This window comes from Salvelinus fontinalis, chromosome 10 (genome assembly GCF_029448725.1).
Source record: "Salvelinus fontinalis isolate EN_2023a chromosome 10, ASM2944872v1, whole genome shotgun sequence".
Classification (NCBI taxonomy): Eukaryota; Metazoa; Chordata; class Actinopteri; order Salmoniformes; family Salmonidae; genus Salvelinus; species Salvelinus fontinalis.
Window position 1 is genome coordinate 24,254,117 of NC_074674.1, and position 22,074 is coordinate 24,276,190.

General features: G+C 44.6%; 1 protein-coding gene across 5 annotated transcripts in view; it reads left to right on the forward strand.

Moving 5' to 3' along the window:
* Positions 1 to 22,074, forward strand: part of LOC129863846 (voltage-dependent N-type calcium channel subunit alpha-1B-like) — a 218,384-nt gene that overhangs the window by 190,577 nt on the left and 5,733 nt on the right. For 3 of the 5 annotated variants that reach the window (XM_055936175.1, XM_055936176.1, XM_055936174.1), the window contains 9 exons: positions 923 to 1,028; positions 1,437 to 1,544; positions 2,622 to 2,782; positions 2,973 to 3,136; positions 3,500 to 3,635; positions 3,995 to 4,105; positions 5,578 to 5,616; positions 15,967 to 16,228; positions 21,723 to 21,946. In XM_055936175.1, coding sequence (XP_055792150.1) covers positions 923 to 1,028; positions 1,437 to 1,544; positions 2,622 to 2,782; positions 2,973 to 3,136; positions 3,500 to 3,635; positions 3,995 to 4,105; positions 5,578 to 5,616; positions 15,967 to 16,228; positions 21,723 to 21,946 — 1,311 coding nt within the window. The remainder of the gene's footprint in view (positions 1 to 922; positions 1,029 to 1,436; positions 1,545 to 2,621; positions 2,783 to 2,972; positions 3,137 to 3,499; positions 3,636 to 3,994; positions 4,106 to 5,577; positions 5,617 to 15,966; positions 16,229 to 21,722; positions 21,947 to 22,074) is intronic. The other 2 variants (XM_055936178.1, XM_055936173.1) reach the window with 1 other exon arrangement.

The window sequence follows — 22,074 nt, forward strand, 5'->3', positions numbered from 1 at the left end:
ATCCCTCATCTGCGATTGCCCTCCACTTGGCTTGAAGACAATAGGATTCATCCGTCCCAGTCTTCCCCTCTGCGAAGCATGCATGTGTTTGTGTGCATTCTCATCCTTCCTCCCCATTAGCCGTTCATGGAGCTCTACATGCATGTATGTCACTATGACTGAGTCTCAAATGACACTATTCCCTGTTTAATGAACTATTTAGGGAATAAGGTGTCATTTGGGATGCAGATTATTTCTCTGCTCTGCTACCCACCTAAAAATGAAGAGGCTGGGGGGAGGAGTGTGTCCCCATAATACAAATATGGCTTCATTCTTTCATAGCAGCACTAAAACATACTCCCCCAGGGCCTTGGAAGCATGTTGACATGTGAACTGTTTCTATCATTACGTAATGCCGAAAAATACTAACTCTTCATCCACACCACTCATGGCTTCTAGTAAATCGCTACTACGTCACTTTCCTGTCAGTCTTTGAGTGAAACTCACTGATACGTTCTGAGGAGTCCTAATGCACATTCAGTTGATTTGTTATGCATGTCCCTCTCAATGTCCATCTCAGACCTTGACCCAGAGTCTGACTTTCACATTACCATTTGCATGGAGTGTTGCTCTGAACATTTTCTCTCCTCTCTGGGATGTCTTGTGTTGTGTTGTTGTGCTCCTGGGAAAGCGCTTCTGTCTGCTGGACTGAAACTAATCCAAGCCACTGGCTGTCAAAAGTCAACATCACTCTCACTGTATGTACGGTGTCCCTATTAGGACACTCTCAGTCTCTGCAGGACTTGTCAGTCTCAATTCCATCAGTTAACATGGAACTACTCTACAGGCAGCACACAGAACCTGCCCAAAGAGCAATTGATTGTAACAGGTGCTAAAATTGGTGTTCTAATGGGCCCCTCACCATGGTTTCTATTCTTTTTAGCGATTGGTCAAGATGAACATGCCCATCGCCGATGACAATACAGTGCACTTCACGTCCACGCTGATGGCTCTCATCCGCACCGCTCTGGAGATCAAACTGGCATCTGGTCAGTGACCTCTGACCTAATCCCCTTACACACATACACACTCCAACCACAATAATAGGATAGGAAAAGGGGAAATTAAAATCAATGTAAAACATTAATAGAATAAAAAGTTGTTAGAAATATTATTTTAAAAATGTGGTATATTTTTTATGTAAAGAATAAAGAATAATATGTAATCATTCAACAGAGAGGGTGGCGGCCTAAAAACCTGTCCTGCTAGGTCTGATGGGTAGGGGTGAGACCAATGAACTAGATTGAATAGAAAGGAGTCCCCATTCAAGTCATAATGAATTGCATCTATGTGTTTACCAGTCAAATTGCCATGGTCAGAGGTTCCAAGTCTGTTTAGTGTTTGCTGATTGATAAGTGTGGATGGACGTGATGTGACGTATGAGTGTGTCTCCTCAGGGGTGCTGGCTCAGCGCCTGTGTGATGCTGATCTGAGGAAGGAGATCTCCAGAGTCTGGCCTAACCTGCCTCAGAAGACTGTTGACCTGCTGGTCACACCATATAAAAGTAGGCGACACTGGTGGTCTGTATGTGTGTGTGTGTGTGTGTGTGTGTGTGTGTGTGTGTGTGTGTGTGTGTGTGTGTGTGTGTGTGTGTGTGTGTGTGTGTGTGTGTGTGTGTGTGTGTGTGTGTGTGTGTGTGTGTGTGTGTGTGTGTGTGTGTGGACATGTTTTAACTATACTTGTGGAAACCAGAGGTCCCCGCAAGAATAGTAAATGACCAACTCTAGTGGTTAGAGCGTTGGACTAGTAACCGAAAGGCTGCACGATCGAATCCCCGTGCTGACAAGGTACAAATCTGTCGTTCTGCCCCTGAACAAAGGCAGTTAACCCACTGTTCCTAGGCCGTCATTGAAAATAAGAATTTGTTCTTAACTGACTTGCCGAGTTAAATAATGGTAAAAAAAAAATATGTGGACATGTTGCGGGTCCCCATGGGTCAGGTTTAGGTTTAGGGGTAAGGAAAGTAGGATTTTGAATGGGAATCAATTGTGTGTCCCCACAAGGTTAGTAAAGCAATTGTGTGTGTGTGCGTGTGTGTGTGTGAGCGTGTGCGCGTGCGTATGTCTTGGTGTCGGTGCATATGTGTTTATGTTTGTGTTAGAGAGCATGAAAGAAACTGAAATAGAGAGAGAAGAGAAAGAACTGAGACACAAAAAAGACATGCAATAATCTTCAGAGCACTGAGCTTCACCAAAGCCCAGTCATCCATTGAGTGAGTTTGTAGGCTCAAATGTTTTCTCGTTCTGCTCTTTCTACTGCTCTTCAGTTTACTCTGTGTATGAGGGAGCTATATTTACACACACACACACACACACACACACACACACACACACACACACACACACACACACACACACACACACACACACACACACACACACACACACACACACACACACACACACACACACACACACACGCACAGCCACACACACACGGAGCCTGACTACAGTACAATCTCCCTCATTCTGTCTGCTCCTCCAGTGCCACCTAGTGGTTGTGGAGAGAAGACGACTAGTGCTTCAGCTTTTCTCCACTAACTCTCTCTCTTCATTTTTCCTTCTTTCTTCACTCCCTTCAGTTGATGAGTTCAATGAGCTCATATGCCCCTTTGCGGTTGTAAACCGAGAGCTGACAGTGGGGAAGGTCTATGCTGCCCTCATGATCTTTGACTACTACAAGCAGAACCGGGCCAAGAGACTAGAACAGCAACTGGGACTGGACTTCACAGGGACAATTAAGGTAGTATATGGCCACAACATAATTGCTTCTGAGATAGCATGGGCTGCGCCATTGAGAGCTATCTCCACCCACAAATGATTGAGGCATTATAGGCTCCACATCCATTGAATTTGTCACTACCTCTACTTGATACTAGTGAGAAAAGCCGATGGGAGGTCCAGATGACTAGAAATCTCTCTGTCTCCTGCAGAATAAAAAGGGTGCAGCCTTCTTCCGCCCCATGATGCCCATGACCCATCTGCAGGAGGAGACGCCAATCACCACTGCCAAGCCCCCGCCCCCCTCACAACCTGAACCAGAGCCTCAGCCAGAGCCTCCGCCCGCCACCTCCTCTCTAACCAATGGTGACACAGTGTGAGTGCCCGCCCATATGTTTTTCTTAGCAGATATACAGTCTTTGTATAGATACACTCGTCAATAGAAATGTATAGATACACGGCATATACACTACTGCACGCAGGAAGGACACAGGTAGACGTAGTAGTGGTCAATGTGAAGTGCTTATCACAGTCTTTGTTTATCATACTTTTCCAAATCTCAGCGTGGTTCAACCAATTTCTCCAACTGTCACCACATTGAAATGAATAGGAGCCACGAACGCGTTGGTTGGGAGTTTTGGGGAGGTGAACGGCCAGGCTGTGCGACCTCCACGGATGGTGGTCGCAGAGCCGGATAGATATCTCACGATGTTTGTGTGTGTTTTGCGTGTGACCTCAGACCAAGCCCTAGAAGTGCCATAAAAGAGTCCGTATCAGGAGATCAGCTGTCTCAGGAGGGCCAGCGGTCCAGCACTAGCAGTCGGACTCTACAGAGGGGCCAGTCAGAGGACGTGCCCTACTCCATCAAACCTCAGGTACTTAGTACATATATTAAACCAAAGATAGGAATTATGCAAGAAACCATCGTATAATAGTTCACTGTTAAACCTCTGGTACCCACAACAAGTGGTTGCAAATTCTGGTAACTTTTCTGAAATACCAAGGTTTTCCAGATGTCCCGGTTGGGAAAATTCCTGGGATCAGGAGGGAATAAGCAGGAAATCCTAAAATCTTCCTAACGGGATTTCTGGAAAAGCTGGGAATTTTGGGAAATGTACTGTTTTGCAACCCAACATACAATTGACAAAAGATGTGAGTTAAGCAAGCAGCCACCGTACCATCATTCACTCTGGTATCCTCTACTCAACTATATGCATACGGTGTGTTGTTTCAGGAATCAGTGGAGATGAGGCAGGTGGAGAACGGTGCTGATTTAGAGGGCTACTTTGGTCTGGAGGGCCATGGCAGAGCAGCTTCCATGCCTAGACTGGACTCCCAGTACTATGTAAGTCCTCCTTCACTCACTTCCTTACTGTACCCCTGTACTCTCTCTCACATAGTACCCCACCAGAACCCCGCCAGGGCTGCCAACGTGGTGCCTGCTCAAATCAAACAGTATTAACTCTACAATTAGGACGATGTCAACATTAAGACAATGCTAGTAAACATTATATGAGTTTTGATATCTATAGTACTACACAGTTTTTACTAGAAAACTTGACAGTATTCAATAATACTTTCTCATATAGTTGGTAGTAGTTCGTGATGATATTATTATGAGACACAGTCAGAGAGGAAGGGAGTGGGGAAAGTAGTTGGTGAAAGAGAACATAAAGAGAAAAATAGAGTGGTAGAAAGACATAATATAAAGGTAGGTAGCTAGAAATGAATTGAATTAGCCACAGGCTAACTAATGCAAAGACGCTGTCTGTCAGTGCACATCAAGTCATCCTGCTGACTTTGTGTGCATCCCAAATCCAAATGTCACCCTATTCCATATACAGTGTACCACTTTTGACAAGGGCCCATGGGACTTTGGTATGTCGATCTTATGTGACATATCATCATTTTTCCTCAACAAATCTGAATGTACAGTCATGTCCACAGCAGTACAGTGACTGCACTGTACCTTTTACATTACAGTCATTTAGCAGACACTCTTATTCAGAGCTACTTACAGTAGTGAGTGCATTCATTTTCGTATTGGTCCCACGTGGGAGTCGAACCCACAACCTGACGTTGCAAGTGCCATAATCTACGAACTGAGCCTCATGGGAGAATATTGTTGATCTGTCTTAACGCAGAGTATTTTGAATACTACACAATATAAAATATTCATGTTTTAAACAACTGATGATAATCTGATGGCCACATTGTGTAATATACTTTACTGATATACCGTTTATACTTAATAATGTAATATGCCAATCTCTCTCTCTCCAAAAATTCCAGGTGTAAAAGTGTGTGGGAAACTGCTTAAACCTTATTACGAATGTGCCCCATCTTCACCATGCTTTCCTGTTTATAAATATTGAAAACCATTTCCACATATTTTTTGTTATTCTTTTGACCCATTTGTCTGTTTTCACGTTTCACACTAGACTTTTTGTCAACCTTCATTGTCTCCATTATGGTTATAGTCAATGTCTTAAAGTTTTTTGTCTGACATTTATTTTGTACCTGTCTTTCATTTTTGTCATCTTTTCCTCCCTGCTCTTGTGGTGAATGGAGTCCAGATTTCTTTCCTCTTGAAGGCATTTTCCGGACCCTCTTTTTCAGCTGTGTGATTGGTTTACGTGTCTAACCATATGAATCCTGTCTGTCTCGCTTTGCTCTCTGTCTGTCTTTCCTTCTCCCCATCCACTCCCATCCTCTCTTCCCTTTCTTCTCCCTCCTCTCCTCCTCTCCTCCTCTCCTCCTCTTGATGCCCATGGCTAATGTTGTACCCACCTCCTTCCTGTGTGTGCTGTCTAATAGCGGAACCACCCTCGCCACCTACCTGGGACCTACCTGGCAGTATGTACACCTGTTCCTCCTCTCTCTCCTCTCTCTCTCTCTCTCTCTCTCTCTCTCTCTCTCTCTCTCTCTCTCTCTCTCTCTCTCTCTCTCTCTCTCTCTCTCTCTCTCTCTCTCTCTCTCTCTCTCTCTCTCTCTCTCTCTCTCTCTCTCTCTCTCTCTCTCTCTCTCTCTCTCTCTCTCTCTCAGTGCATGCTGGGAGTGTTTTGTAGTTTAGAGGCGTAGTGGAGAGTTCTATCCTTCCTTGGTCTTTTCTTTCAATTTTTATTTTCTATGGTGGAGTTAACCCACTGTTAGTTTAGCGGTACACACAGTTTTTTTTCAAGGTTAGGGAGGAAGAGGACAGAGTTTTAGTTTCCTGGGGTTTTGAACACTGTGGTGTACTCGATGGCCTCGCAACCTAGTGCAGAGGAGACGCTGTCGTTACGGCATGGATTCAGATCAAATCAAATTGTATTGGTCACATATAGCAGATGTTAATGCAAGTGTAGTGAAATGCTAGTGCTTCTAGTTCCGATCGTGCAGTAATATCTAACAAGTAATCTAACAATTTCACAACAACTGCCTTTTATGCTAGTGCTTCTAGTTCCGATCGTGCAGTAATATCTAACAAGTAATCTAACAATTTCACAACAACTGCCTTTTACACACAAGTGTAAAGGAAGGAATAAGAATATGTACATATAAATATATTGATGAGCGATGGCCGTGCGGCATAGGCAAGATGCAGTAGATGGTATAGAGTACAGTATATACATATGAGATGAGGGATAGGGATTGATTGAATATGTCCGTAAACACACCAGCCAGCTGGTCTGCGCATGCCCTGAGGACGCGGCTAGGGATGCCGTCTGGGCCGGCAGCCTTGTGAGGGTTAACATAAATGTTTTACTCACGTTGGCTGCGGTGAAGGAGAGTCCGCAGGTTTTGGTAGCGGGCCATGTCAGTGGCACTGTATTGTCCTCATAGCGAGCAAAGAAGTTGTTTAGTTTGTCTGCGAGCAAGACGCCGGTGTCCACGACGGGGCTGGTTTTCTTTTTGTAATCCATGATTGACTGCCACAGTCTCGTGTCTGAGCCATTGAATTGCAACTCTCCATTGTCTCTATACTTACGCTTAGCTTGTTTGATTGCCTTGCGGAGGGAATAGCTACACTGTTTGTATTCGGTTATGTTTCTGGTCGCCTTGTCATGATTAAAAGCAGTGGTTCGCGCTTTCAGTTTTACGCGAATGCTGCCATCAATCCACGGTTTCTGGTTAGGGAAGGTTTTAATAGTCACCAATGCACTTGCTAATAAACTCACTCAGGTATGTTCCTGAGATTGGAGTTAAGGTGGAGGAGGTTCTGCTTGCGGTCGGCAAACAGGTATGAGCTGAATTTATACATTCCGCATCCAGAATGAACAAAGCTGTGGTTGTGTTCATGAACAGAGTAAATTTGGTGGGTAGGCTGATTGCTATTGGAATATTTGTAAGAGATGTGTTGGTGCCGATTTCTCCTCTTTCGACTCCTTCGACTAGCGTGGTAGTTGCGAATCCGCCTCCGTTTATTATGAATGAACAAATCCGGAAAGAGCTGAGTCGGTTTGGTAAGTTTGCTTGCGGTTTTCGTGTACTGTCGGCAGGTTTTCAGGCAGATGCCGTTAAGCATGTTGTTTTGTTCCAGAGCCAAGTGTTCATGTTTCTGAATAGCAATGAGCAACAGTTAAATGTTAATTTTAAAGTGAGGCATGGGGGGGGCTCTACGCGGAGTTTGCCAGCACAGATAGTCTATGGTGCTTTGAGTGTGGGGATTTGGGGCATACAAGCTTGTGTGCCCACATAAAGGCCGTAGACGGTGAGGGTGAGGGTACAAGCACCAATGGGGGAAATTGAGGTCAACGTGCAGGGGGCCATGAGACACAGGCAGCAGAGTCTGGGCATAGTCATGCTATAGATGGTGGTGTAGATGAGACTGGGTCTATTCATGCTATAGATGGTGGTGTAGATGAGGCTGGGTCTAGTCATGCTAGAAATGGTGGTGTAGATGAGACTGGGCCTAGTCATGCTAGAAATGGTGGTGTAGATGAGACTGGGCCTAGTCATGCTAGAAATGGTGATGTAGATGAGACTGGGTCTAGTCAGGCTATAGATGGTGGTGTAGCTGAGGCTGGGTCTAGTCATGCTATGGATGGATGGTATATCTGAGGCTGGGTCTAGTCATGCTATGGATGGATGGTGTAGCTGAGGCTGGGTCTAGTCTTGCTATGGATGGATGGTGTAGCTGAGGCTGGGTCTAGTCATGCTATGGATGGATGGTGTACATGAGGCTGGGTCTAATCATGCTATGGATGGATGGTGTAGATGAGGCTGGGTCTGGTCAGGCTATGGATGGATGGTGTAGCTGAGGCTGGGTCTAGTCTTGCTATGGATGGATGGTGTAGCTGAGGCTGGGTATAGTCTTGCTATGTATGGATGCTGTAGATGAGGCTGGGTCTGGTCAGGCTATGGATGGATGGTGTAGATGAGGCTTTCTTTTCAGGCTCCCCCTCAATGGATCCAGAGCTGACAGCCAGTCAGGCAGAGGGGTCAAAGGACACAGTGAAGGAATAGTCAAGGTTCCTGAATGAGACTAAAGGGAAAAAGCTTAATCTTGAAGTTTTTTTTGCGAACCTGGAAGGTTTGTAAGATCAGTGCAACACGCTATGAAAAATAAGGGGCATGGTGTCCTCTCACCCAGGAAACGTTTTAGGTTGAGGAAGTGGGTCACAACTGTGCGTAAGGGTCTACCTTCAGATGCTGTTCAGATTAATATTTTTTTTCTGGCACTGGGGCTTTTTGAACTTTGCTATTGGTCTCTTTCTTTGCTGGCTTTTCTCCCACTTCTTATGGAGACTTTTCAGGTTGGCTCGCTTAATATAAATGGCGCCAGAGATGCAGGAAAGAGGATTGCGTGAATATGTAAAACAAAAAAAGTACAGGTGTTGTTTCTACAGGAGACTCATAGTGATGTGGTGAATGAAGTCAATTGGGGGCTCTGGTGGAAAGGGTCAAGTGTGCTGAGCCATGTAACAAATGTTAGTGCAGGGGTGGCAGTCCTTTTTGCACCGGGTCTGGCGGTAAAAATTTGCTCCTCAAAGGATATCTGTAGGGGTAGACTGCTTGTAGTAAACAGGCATTAACACAGGGAGAGAGAGTGGGCATCTCTTTGGGTGTCTTAGACAGGAACTCTCACAGATAGCGCCTGAAGAGATGTTGGTGGTCGGCGGGGACTGGAACTGTACAATGTATTTTACGAAAGATAGAAATGGGGAGGGGCCTCTTTCAGGCTCAGTGGGGGTGACATCATTAAGCAATTTGACCTAGTGGATATTTGGAGAACTAGACAACACAACACAGTATACATGGGTGAAGGTCTTTGGGGTCTAGGGTGAGTGCAGCCAGACTAAATCGGTTTACATGTCCAGGAATCAGAGCGATAGGCTGTTGGGCTCTACCATTCTCCCAATGGGTTTTTCAGATCACCACATAACCTTGGCTTGGCTGTCTATTTCACCAGGGCCTCAGCAGGCATTCTATTGGAAGTTTAATGTAAAGATGCTACTTTTTGCTCAGGTTTCCAGACTTTTTGGGAAGGTGGGGGCAGCGAAGAGAGGGGTATGAGTCTCTGAGTCAATGGTGGGATGTGGGAAAAGTCTAAATTCTGCTTTTCTGTCAACGTTATACAGCTCTTTCATCCTCAGAGGCGAGAGAGAGTATTGGGGCAACTCGAGCGTATTATCAGAAGTGGAGGTTGAGCTGGTGGGGCAAGGCAATGTAGGCCTCCAAGCTAATTTAGCTGAATTGCATAGAGACCTGGGCAGTTTTTTCCAGGTTAAAGCAAAGGGAGCACTTGTAAGAGATAAATTCTCCATGCTCAAGGAGATGCTCTGAGCTAATTCTTCTTTTGTTTGGAAAGACAGAGCCATGAAGCCACGGGTATGCATTGTTTGCGGCTGTCAGATGGGTGGGTGACCTTTGTGGTGGGGGAGATTGTGGAATGTGTAGTTTTATACTGTGTTGTATAGGGCAGAACCGTGTGATCCTATGTGTGCTCAAAGCTGTGTGCCCTAAGCTCTCTCTGGCACAGAGGGATGAAATTAACATTCCCCTGTTGTCCCATGAACTGGCAGAGGCCGTAACCCAGAGGTCCCCCAGCCGTACACCGGGGGTCGATGGACTCCCAGTGGAGTTTAATAAAAAATTCTGGGGAATAATTGGACCAGACTTCTTTTGCCTGTTGTGTGAGTGCGTCAGGGTAGGAGAGATGTCGATGAGCTGCCGTCGGGCGGCTCTGACTCTCCTGCCCAAAAAAGGTACTTGTGTGAACTTAAGAACTGGAGGCGTGTGGTATTGCACTGTGTGGGCTACAAGATATTTGCCAAGGTCCTCACTAACAGACTGAAGTCCCATCTGGACTCTATAGTATACAAGGACCAGACATATTGTGTACCAGGACGCTCAATCACGGACAACTTGTTCTTAATCAGGGACATGTTGGACTTGTCGAAAGTTTCTAATGTGAACTTTAGACCAAGAGAATGGTTTTGATAGAGTGGACCAAGAGTATCTGTTTATTGTGATGTCTGTGTTTGGGTTTGGGGAAAGGTTTTTGGCTTGTGTGAAGATGTTGTATGCTGGGGCGTCATGTATGATCAAGGTGGGAGGGGAGCTCAGTAGGCCAGTCTGGGTGAGGTGGGGCATTAGACAAGGATGCCCTCTATCGGGGAAGTTATATACACTAGCCATTGAGCCTTTTTTGAGCTTCTTATGCAGGAGACTGCAGGGAGTGTGCTGGACAGGCATGGGTGTGTTGACAGCAGTGTCCGAATATGCAGATGACATTTCTGTGACGGTCAGGGATGGGCAGGATATGCAGGCACTAGAGACTAGTTTGAAGGTGTATGAGGGAGCTTCGTCAGCTTAGGTGAACTGGGGCAAGAGCAACGCTTTGTTATGTGGGGCATGGTCTGATAGGGCCCTCTACTTCCAGGGGGTTTGCAGTGTGGTTGTGATCCTGGGCTCGGAGAGGTGGGTCAGAAAGAACTGTGAGGGGTTGTCACAGGCAGTGGTGTCAAGACTGGCCAGGTGGCTCCTTTCCCAAGTGTCATATATAGATCATCAACAACCTGGCGGCATCCTCCCTGTGGAATACTGGCTGTCCTCAACACAAGCTGGTGGATTTTTGTTAAATTATTTTTCTCCCCAATTTTGTGGTATCCAATTGGTAGTTACAGTCTTGTCCAATCGCTGCAACTCCCGTACGGACTCGGGAGAGGCGAAGGTCGAGAGCCATGCGTCTTCCTAAACACGACCCAGCCAAGCCACACTGCACGCTTAACCCGGAAGCCAGCCGTACCAATGTGTCTGAGGAAACAATGTACAGCTGGAGACCGTGTCAGCGTGCATGCCCCCGGCCTGCTACAGGAGTCGCTAGAGCGTGACATCCCGACCGGTCAAACCCTCTCCTAACCCGGACGACGCTGGGCCAATTGTGCACCGCCCCATGGGTCTCCCGGTCACGGCCGGCTGCGACAGACCCTGGAACTCGAACCAGGATCTCTAGTGGCACAGCTAGAACTGTGATGCAGTGACTTAGACCACTGTGCCACTCGGGAGGCCATGGTGGATTTTTTTCTGGTTGGGCCATCACTGGCTGTGGGAGGCAGTGTTGAACATGTACGTCCACGAAGGAGGACAGAGCCTGGTGGAACTGGAGAGAAGGGTGGCTGCATTCTGACTAAAGGTGGCGCAAAGACTGCTGTACCATACTGGTGTCGGCTGGAGAGAACCAGCATGGGCGCTGCTGAGGATAGCTTGCGGATTAGAGTTGGACTGGCAACTTTTTCCTCATGAGGCTAGAGAGGCTGAGTACAGCAGGTCTCTCTGATTTTTACTCTGCGGTGGTGAGGGTCTGGCAGCTGCTAAGGCCCACACGAGAAGGGGGGGTGGAGCCTGGGCTGTGGGTGTGGGAGGGGCCTATCTTCCACAATCCAGCCATCCTTTTGAGATCGGTTCAATCGGTCACCCTGCAGAAGCGACTGATGCCAGCTGGTTTACTAAGGCTGGGTGACCTGCGGCTGCTGGGTGAGGAAGGGTGGAAACCCCCGGAAGTCCTGGCACAACAAACAGGACTAACATCTCTTAGGCTGCTGGAGAGATTCCTAGGGGAGGTCCAGGAGGCACTGTCTGAGCCGGTAAGGGGGGGGGGGGGGGGGGGGGGGGTGTTTGAGCGGCCAAAGGGGGGGAGCCACCGATGTTTCCGCCACTGCAGGTGACGGCAGAGACTGGGGACTGGCAAGGGGGTATGGAGGACTTGTTGGACTTTAACACTCCGAGCCTGGGGGAGTTTGAGAGGGTGGGAGGTAATGCCCTCTACAACCTCTGCATTAAGGTGACGAAAATTAGGAGCCTAACAGGAGTGAAGGCACATCAGTGGCAGGGGGTATGTGAGGCTCAGGTAAGTTGGCTATTTGGCTAACAAGGAGGAACAGGGTCAGAGGTGGGGGGATAACAGACCCTTTACTATTATTTCATGGGATGGTCTCTGCGCGCCTTAGGGTGTAATTTGAGTTTCATCAAATTATAAAAAGTGTAGAGATGTTTCAGGAGATGGTGTGTCGGGGAGGCCGTCTGTATAGCTGGGGAAGATGGGTTGGATATACGGTAGTAGAAGTGGTGGGGTTTTGGTTATTGGGATGTGTGATGTTGTAGAAGTGGTGAGGTTTTGGTTATTGGGATGTGTGGTGTTGTTTTGTATCGTGTGGTAGAGGACAAGGTGAGTATACAACACAAGGGATATTTGTTTTTTAAAACGGGGTGGGGGGGTTGTGAGGTTTTAATGAAATGAGGATGTATCATTAACCTGTCTAGGATCAGCGTGGCGCTAGCGGCACACCCCCCCCCCCCCCCACTGAAAAACCAGTGCCGCGAAATTCAAAAAAAATATTTTTTTTAAATATTTAACTTTCACACATTAAAGTCCAATACAGCTAATGAAAGACACAGATCTTGTGAATCCAGTCAACTTGTCCGATTTTTAAAATGTTTTACAGGGAAGACACAATATGTAAAGATGTACATCTATTACCTAAAAACACATTAGCATAATCCACCATCTTTTATTTGTCCACCAACACCAGTAGCCATCACCAATTCGACTAAACTAAGATATTTATAGCCCCTAACCAACAAAAAAACTCATCAGATGACAGTCTGATAACATATTTATGGTATGGGATAGGTTTTGTTAGAAAAAAGTGCATATTTCAGGTAGATGGCATAGGTTACAATTGCACCCACCGTCACAAATGGAATAGAAAAACTACTTAGAGCAACGTGTTTACCTACTTACTAATCATCAAACATTTCGTAAAAATACACAGCATACACGAATCGAAAGACACAGATCCTGTGAATACAGACAATATTTCAGATTTTCTAAGTGTCTTACAGCGAAAACACAATAAATCGTTATATTAGCATAGCACATAGCACATAGCAGCCCAGCATTGATTCTAGCCAAAGTGAGCGATAAAAGTCAACATCGCCAAAAGATATTAATTTTTTCACTAACCTTCTCAGAATTCTTCCGATGACACTCCTGTAACATCATATTACACAATCCATATAGAGTTTGATCGAAAACGTTTATATTTAGCCACCAAAATCATGGTTAGACAATGTGAAATGTAACTCAGCTGGTCAGAATATGTCCTTGCGCCACTTAGACAGTGATCTACTCTTATACATAAATACTCATAAACGTGACTAAAAAATATAGGGTGGACAGGGATTGATAGACAATTTAATTCTTAATACAATTGCGGAATTACATTTTTTAATTTATCCTTACTTTTCAATACAGTTTGCGCCAAGCGAAACTACGTCAAAAAACATGGCGTCCTAAGCCACTAAAATGTTTCGACAGAAACACGATTTATCATAATAAAAATGTCCTACCTTGAGCTGTTCTTCCATCAGTATCTTGGGCAAAGGATCCTTTCTTGGGAGAAATCGTCTTTTGGTGGAAAGCTGTCCTCTTGCCATGTGGAAATGTCAACTGCGTTCGGGATGAACTGAAAAGCGTGCCCAACTATTCACATCGTTGCAAAAATAAATGTCCCAAAATCGCACTAAACGGATATAAATTGCTATAAAACGCTTTAAATTAACTACCTTATGATGTTTTTAACTCCCATAACGAGTAGAAACATGACCCGAGTAATATTACCCCCTTCACTAATGCTTGGAACAGGAGCGGGCCGGTGTCCTCTAGGCGCATGACGCAGCTCCAAAAGAATGACTAGCTTCAGGGTTTTTTCATTTGTAGGGCCTGTGAACACGCAATCGACCCCATTGGAATCGTCATCACGTAAAGGCATCCAGGGGAAGACGTAAGAAGTGTCCGTATAGTCATAGCAATATCAGTGCCGTTTTAACTGACTTCAGAACAGTGGCCAACATTTCTGAAATCTGAATCCATGTCAGGGAAATTGCTGTAGAATGGGCTCTGTTCCACTTAGAGACAAAATTTCAACTCCTATAGAAACTATAGACTGTTTTCTATCCAATAATAATAATAATATGCATATTGTACGATCAAGGATTTTGTGGGAAGCCGTTTCAAAAATTACCCAATTAGCATAAATAGTCTAAACAGCGCCCCCATCCCCAACAGGTTAAAGAAAGACAAAAAGTCAAGTCTCTCTCTCTCTGTCATATCTCTTTCCTTTTCTCTCTCTCTCTGTTATATCTCTTTCCCTTTCTCTCTCTCATCCCTCTCTTTCCATCTCTATGTTGGCCTCTATGTGCTCCCTCCATTCCAGTTGGGAGTTCACATACTCTCACCGTCAGTTTGACACTCTTTAGACATTAGCTAAAGCCCATATTGGTGTGAGTGGTCAAGATCCATGTCACCTACAGTAGAATTATTGTTGAGTGTTTTAGTACTTTACCTCACATAAATCCATGGGACACCAAACACTCTTTTTGTTGCTTTCTTGCCATGAAGTGACGTGATATGACCATTGTGACCATTGTATGTTTGTGTGTCGTTTCAGTGGGTGGTTTGTTAATGTTTTAATGTAGGCACGGAGAGCACTGCTATTTTCCTACTTTGACATAACTGTACTGTTCTCTCTTTATTTCCATGTGTTGTTGTTGTGGTTGTTGTGGTTTTTGTTGTACAAACCACTGACTGTAGCTACTGGCCGGGACTGTGTGATAGGAACTCTTAGAACAAGCTGAACAGAGCGTATACCTCAAGAATCAATTTGGTTATGATCTACAATATCACTTAATTGATTTACCTTTTCAACAATGAATGAAAAACGAAACTTGAAAAGGACGGTTTATGTGGGGAATACACTTGTGCTGTTTCCAGGAGACTGCTCTTGGCATTATGGGTCAACTGTGGCAGGATGTCGTCCAGGCTGTTACCACCAGAGGGAGGAATAACGTAGCTAGTGTTCCAGCCTGTCATTTCACTTCCTTTATTTACCTCCAGGCTTAAACTTCTCAATGTTCTATTTTGCCATGTTAATTTCACTGCAACACCAGGCTTTTTCCAAACACACAACTCAGAGCCTGTCAAGGTGGGAAACATTTAAAGGGAACCGTCAACACCCTGCTTATTCTTAGTTCACTAGAAGTGTCTCCTGCTAGTTTACGACAAGTTTTAACAACTCAGGCCAAACATTACGTACATCCAACCCCAAATCGAACACTACCTCTTACCCCCTATGCACCTTTGTGTATAAAAAAAAAGGTAGATTTAGATAGCATGGTAATTATGGTATGGTGCCAGTATGTTGCCACTTAGCATGCCAGAGGCTAGCTCTTGTCCAGATCATTGCATGCAGCATGCTGACACTGAGCCTTCCTACAACGTCAGAAAGCCGCACATAAGAGCTGGCCAGAGGCAAAGTAGAGACATTACCATATCATTACCATATTGATTATACCATAGGGATAGGGGCTAACGGGTTGATATGGGATTGGGCGGTGGTATGCCAATCATTAGTGATGTGTTCAAGATTAACTGTAGTGAGTATTGAAATCACTCAGTGTTTCAGTCAGAAATGTCTCCTCAACATTTTTGTCTGAAGAGGTTGAACGTGAGTCTCAAGCCCAGAGATTGGTGTCCACTGGTCTGTCATACTTCCTTGTCTGTACTGTGTCTGCTGTCTAGTGAACAGTTTGGTGCTTGATGCTCCAGTCCAGTGGTTGTGCTGTATTCTAAAATACTCTACTGCTACACCACTATGGTAGTTAGCCCTCCATCTTGTATTCCTCCACTCACCGTTTTTCGTCTTTGCTCGCTCCTCTCAGCCTATACCTGACATCAGTCCTATCAGGCGGTCGGCGTCCACGTTGGCTTCCCAGCGCCCCCAGGAGGTGAGTCTGAGTGACTACACCCTGGAGAGGCCTAGCCAAGCCCAGGCCCAGTCGTCCTCAGTCCCAGGCCAGGCCCAGGACAGGCCCTACCACCATCACCACCATCACCGCTGTCACAGACGCAGGGACAAGGAGAGGGACAAGAAGCAGAAGTCACTCGACAGGACATCCAGCGTGCAGCCTTCTAGTATAGCAGGTGAGAGGGGGTACACACCATACATGCATGTGCAGATACGCACAGTAGCAACGCACATGCCCCGCCAACCTCAGAATTCACTCTCTCCAGCCATTACCTCCCTGTTTTTGTGGGGGGAAAATTCACTTGTCACGTAATTGTTGCTGAATTGATTTAATTCCTACTCTTGCTTGTACAAAGCATATTTTCCCGCAAACATCTGTTATGGCCGCTCAAACACATGCTGGTCCCCTTCACAATGTCAACATGTTGATTCTGATCTGCATCATTTACAATGCTGACCCTTGGACGGGATAAAACGCACAAAGGCAATATTTATACCACAAGATGGGAGAAAGGTGGGTGTTCCTTTTTTGTTGTAGTTTAAAAAGGTTAAGAGTTCATTAATTTGAAATGTTCACAAAGTAATTCACCTGCAAAGGAAGCCACTCCCAAAAAGGAACTGTCAAATCTCATAAATAGTAGTATTTGTGTGTGCATTGATAAATTCCAACTAAAGTTGACTATGCAAAAGGATCATTTATATTCAAGTGTATATGCAAATTATACATAATCAAACGTTATTATTCTATCAATACAATAACAAAACACCTAAATAAGCCATGAGGCTTAAAGATGTTAGCATGGGTCCTTTCATGACATAAAGTTGAAACGTAAATTCCCACCAAAACTTGTGGATTTCATATGTTTTTGTCTGTCATTAAACAATTGTCTATGAGCTTTAAATCAGTCAATATTTAGTGAATTTTTATTCATTCAAAAAGGGTTGAGTATCTCACTCCATTATGCAGCTATTACATGTATCACAATTGTATTTTTGACCTTTTATAAATACATTTGGAAGACCGTTGCTTTGCTAGTGTCAATCATAGCTTACACACACACACACACACACACACACACACACAGTTTCACACATATGTATTCACATGTTCACATGCATACTTTCGCTCATGCAGCAACATACACAGACTGAAAGACATCTCACTGTGGAACCCATATAGCATAGGATGAACTAGGAATTCATACAGAAATAGAGTAAGGAAACCTTTCATTCTCAGAGGCAGAGAGACCTAGAGACTTGGCTCTTGTTCCAAATCGCTTGGACGCTTTTGCATAGTAGCAGAAATTCCGTATCGGATTAAGGGCCTGTGATCGGGTTATGAAGGAAAGAGGTTTCTGTTGCGTTTAAGAAAAAGCTTGAGCCAGGGATTTTGCGTGTCAAGCTTTCCATCTGACTAACAAAGAGACTTATGAGTTCCCCGAGGAAAATCTGCTTTGTGGGGATGTGATTTTTTAAAGTTTGTATTCACCGTTCCCCTTTGTACTATAACCTCAAAAGCGGTAGTTATAAAATTGGCTAAGCTGCTCCAATAGTAGCTCCCCTTATGGGCGACGGGGCAGCCACTACGCACTGTACAACGATGTGAAATTAGCCAGTCTCATGTGCAGGCTAAAGCTCCCGTTTTCTTCTAGTCGAGATTATCTCAGGCAGCCTGAGCCCCACAGAACAGGGGCTTCAGCAGCCAAGAGTTTTGTTGGTTGAGTTAGTTTTCTTCCATGGGTTAAAGGTCATCAGTACACACATGCACACACACCCATACTGACCTACTGTACCTCATACACACCCACACAGATACTGTACCATTCCACATGGCTCCGAATCCATGATGACACCCCTATGTCCCTGTTTGCTCTGTATGAGTTCACCCTGTGAGCACTCATGTGTGTCACATGAGCTGTGTCCCAAATGGTACATTATTCACCATATGGCTCTGGGCCCTAGTCACACGTAGTGCCTTACATAGGGAATAGGGTGCTAATTGGGACCTAGCCATGACCTCCATAAAGCAGGAACATGATCCATGGAACTGTTGTGCTGGCTGAGTGTACTAGTGGTGCTGGTCAGTGTGTGTCCACTAGAGTTCAATGGCGGGAACCCGGTTACTGAGATTTACCAGGATTTACCCCCTAAAATCATTCACTTTTCCGAGGATAAGTAACTGCTAGAAACCGGTAAATGATAATAAATTATTTCTATGAACAGCATGGCGTGAAATGGAACTGTTAAATTATATGCGCTGTCAAATCGGGTTTCTCTACGGCCTCTACATGATGAATCATCAATGCTCAGGGTGGGGACAGACAGCCCATCTCAGTATGGAGCGCAGGTCACAATGCATGTAGACCTATCATCTCATCAAGGGAACTTTTTTTATTGTGATTGGTAGGCCTATATTTTCTGCAACATAGTCTATGCTACAGTAATATAAATACCAAATGCACGTCTAATTTACCCATCTCCATCTGGCTTTCGGGGGTCACCTTATTATTATTTTATTATTATGTTTTTATTTGGTATTTTTTATGCTGATACAGATAACAGACGGAACTGGAAGAGGGCAGAACACACACGGATCCCCTACCAAATCAAACCCACCCCAATCCCTCCATGTTCTAACAGAGCCCCACCCCAAAACCAGACTTAAAGCAGGCATGATAGACCATTTATTTTAATTTTAAAGAGATATATATTATGTATTGCAGCTGCAGAGTTTTAAAGCAGTGCACCCTGTGAGCACTCTCTGAGTCTTTCTCTCCAACAACTCCATTCAAATTACATCCAAAAGAGATAATCCTGTTCTAGTTTGATATACAGTGCATTCGGAAAGTATTCAAAACCTTTAATTTTTCCCACATTTTGTTACACTACAGCCTTATTCTAAAATCGATTAAATAAAAAAAATCCTCATCAATCTGCACACAATACCCCATAATGACAAAGTGAAAACAGGTTTTTAGAAATTTTTGCAAATGTATAAAAGTACAATTTGAGACTCAGGTGTATCCTGTTTCCATTGATCATACTTGAGATGTTTCTACAACTCGATTGGAGTACAGCTGTGGCAAATTCAATTGATTGGACACTATTTGGAAAGGCACATACAGTATCTGTCTATATAAGGTACCACAGCTGACAGTGCATGTCAGAGCAAAAACCAACCAATGAGGTCCAAGGAATTGTCTGTAGAGATCCGAGACAGGATTGTGTCGAGGCACAGATCTGGGGAAGGGTACCAAAACATTTCTGCAGCATTGAAGGTCCCCAAAAACACAGTGGCCTCCATAATTCTTAAATGGAAGAAGTTTGGAACCACCAAGACTATTTTTAGAGCTGTCCGTCTGGCCAAACTGCGCAATCGGAGGAGAAGGGCCTTGGTCAGCATCATGCTATGGGGATGTTTTTCAGAGGCAGGGACTGGGAGACTAGTCAGGGTCGAGGGAAAGATAAATGGTGCAAAGTACAGAGAGATCCTTGATGAAAACTGGTCCAGAGCGCTCAGGATCTGAGACTGGGGTGAAGGTTTACCTTCCACCAAGACAAAGACCCTAAGCACACAACCAAGATATCTCAGGAGAGGCTTCAGGACAGGTCTCTGAATGTCCTTGAGTGGCCCAGCCAGAGTCCGGACTTGAACCCAATCGAAAATCTCTGGAGAGACCTGAAAACGCTCCCCATCCAACCTGACAGAGCTTGAGATGATCTGCAGAAAAGAATGTGAGAAACTCCCCAAATACAGGGGTGCCAAGCTTGTAGCTTCATACCCAAGAAGACTCAAGGCTGTAATCGCTGCCAAAGGTGCTTCAACAAAGTACTCAGTAAAAGGTCTGAATACTTATGTAAATGTTATTTTTCAGTTTATACATTTTAATACATTTGCAAAAATGTCTAAAAATCTGTTTTTGCTTTGACATTATTAGGGTTTGTGTGTAGACTGATGAGGAAGAAATCTATTTAATACATTTTAGAATCATTTTTCTGAATGCACTGTATAGCCCCATATATAGATGTCCTAGACTACCTCTTTCAGGTAATAAATTCAATGCAGTATTAGCTTTAGGTTTAGCAAATTAATGATGGGTTATGCATAAATATTTTTTTCGCATTTCTTATACCAATAGACTTTTTGAAGAGGGACGCACACATTTTTTTGCTGAATTGTAAATACAGCAGCCAATAGAATTCACAGGAAGTTTGAAAGAAGAGTGAATGCACAATGGCGGTAGGCTATAGCAGTTATTTATTCAGACCCATAGCCATTCCATCTTCGTGAAGACAAGTGAAAGCCTCCTGCATCTAATTCTAGTCCTATATTATTCAAGGATGTCATCAGAATGATGAAATATAAGGATAATGAAACGTATTTCATTTAACTGTTGAAAGCGAGGAAGGAATGAACCAACAGAGAAAGAGGAGGTAGGCTAATAACATTAGGGGAAATATTATGTAAGGTATATACTGTATATGCATCAGCATACTAATTATACAAATAGGCCCTATTATATTTCAAAATCAAATTCGCTAGCAAGTACTTCTAACTCTGTCGGCTGCTTGTGCTGCTCCAGAGTCATGTTCTATCCCTGCTTTATCATGGTTTGAACGGTGTGTGTAATTCCTGTCCATATAAAACAGTATAATATAATACAGAACAGTAATACAGTTCACGCTCAAAAATATTATTTATTTACCCAAGAGAGCATATAGCGAGCTACATCAATGAGCTTTTATGTGTTTCTGTCATACATAATGTGCAGTATAATATGCTATATACAGTATACAGTAGCAGTAGTAGTATATTATATGTATTGGATAATGGCTCAATCATTTGGGCCTAGGCTCATTGAATGTCTTAAATGTAGGGCTCATATAATCTATTTAATGTATGGCTCATCAGGTTCAGGTAGCATCATGCCTGAATTCTTTTAATCAAATCTCTAATCAAATCCAGAAATAGGCCTTTTAATGTGCTTTTGAATGCTTTTGAATGACACTTTGGGTTTTGGCGTAAAGTACTGGGTTACCAGGAAGAAAAGTCAATTATTCTCGGGATGGAACATTTGTAAAATACCAGGAAAATATTAAACCCTAGTGTCCGCTGGTGGCCACACAGAGATCATCTGCAATAGAGATCAGGCCGTATTCATGGTCTGGTGGAGCGCATTGGTGTCGTGGGCGCAGGGTGTTTTTTGTGTTGGCATTGGAGGGCAGCAGCAGCTGGGCTTTATTGGTGCAGATAAAAGGCCCCAGTGGACATGCCCAGTCAGTGGGATTTATGGACACCTCTTGGCAGGGCAACAGAAAACCCAGAGAGGAGACGGAGAGGGTGAGGGAGAGAGGGAAGGAGGGAGAGCAATAGACAGAGGGAGGATGAGAAAGGGTTACATTCCTCTGGGCCAGATACACTAGGATAGGGCTCTGACACATTAAGAATGTAAAACAGCCACTTAAAGCGGTTTTGTTCTGTCATTGTGGTTTTCATCAGAGCATAGAATTTTGGAAGAAAATTGAAAGATCAACAGAAATCACTTCCTGATGTTTTAGCGTTATGCATTTTTATTTGGTCTGAGGGATGCACACCCACATGCACATATACACTCCACGAGTGTAGTTTACTTCAGTCCCTAACCCTGTGTCTGTGTGTGTCGGCCTCAGGTTTGCCTGCTGACCCTGCCGTGGAGGGCTTGTCCGGGGAGCGGGCGAGGGAGCGTGACCGAGGCAGGCCTCAGGAGAGAAGGCATCACTCTGCTGCCGGGGAGAAGCAGCGCTACTACTCCTGTGAGCGCTACGGAGGCAGGGAGCACTACCACACCAAGTCAGCCGGCCCGAGCCGCTCCACCTCCCCTGGAGAGACCCATGACCTAGGCCTCTTCAAGCAGGTGAGTGGCCCTGGAGCTTGTGGTTTTAGGGTGGGATGATAGTGCTGCTTCAGGGTGAGATGATTCAGGTTAGAGTGGCCAGTATCCTGTCCATCCCTGCCTCTCAACTACTCTCTGATTTGTTTGCT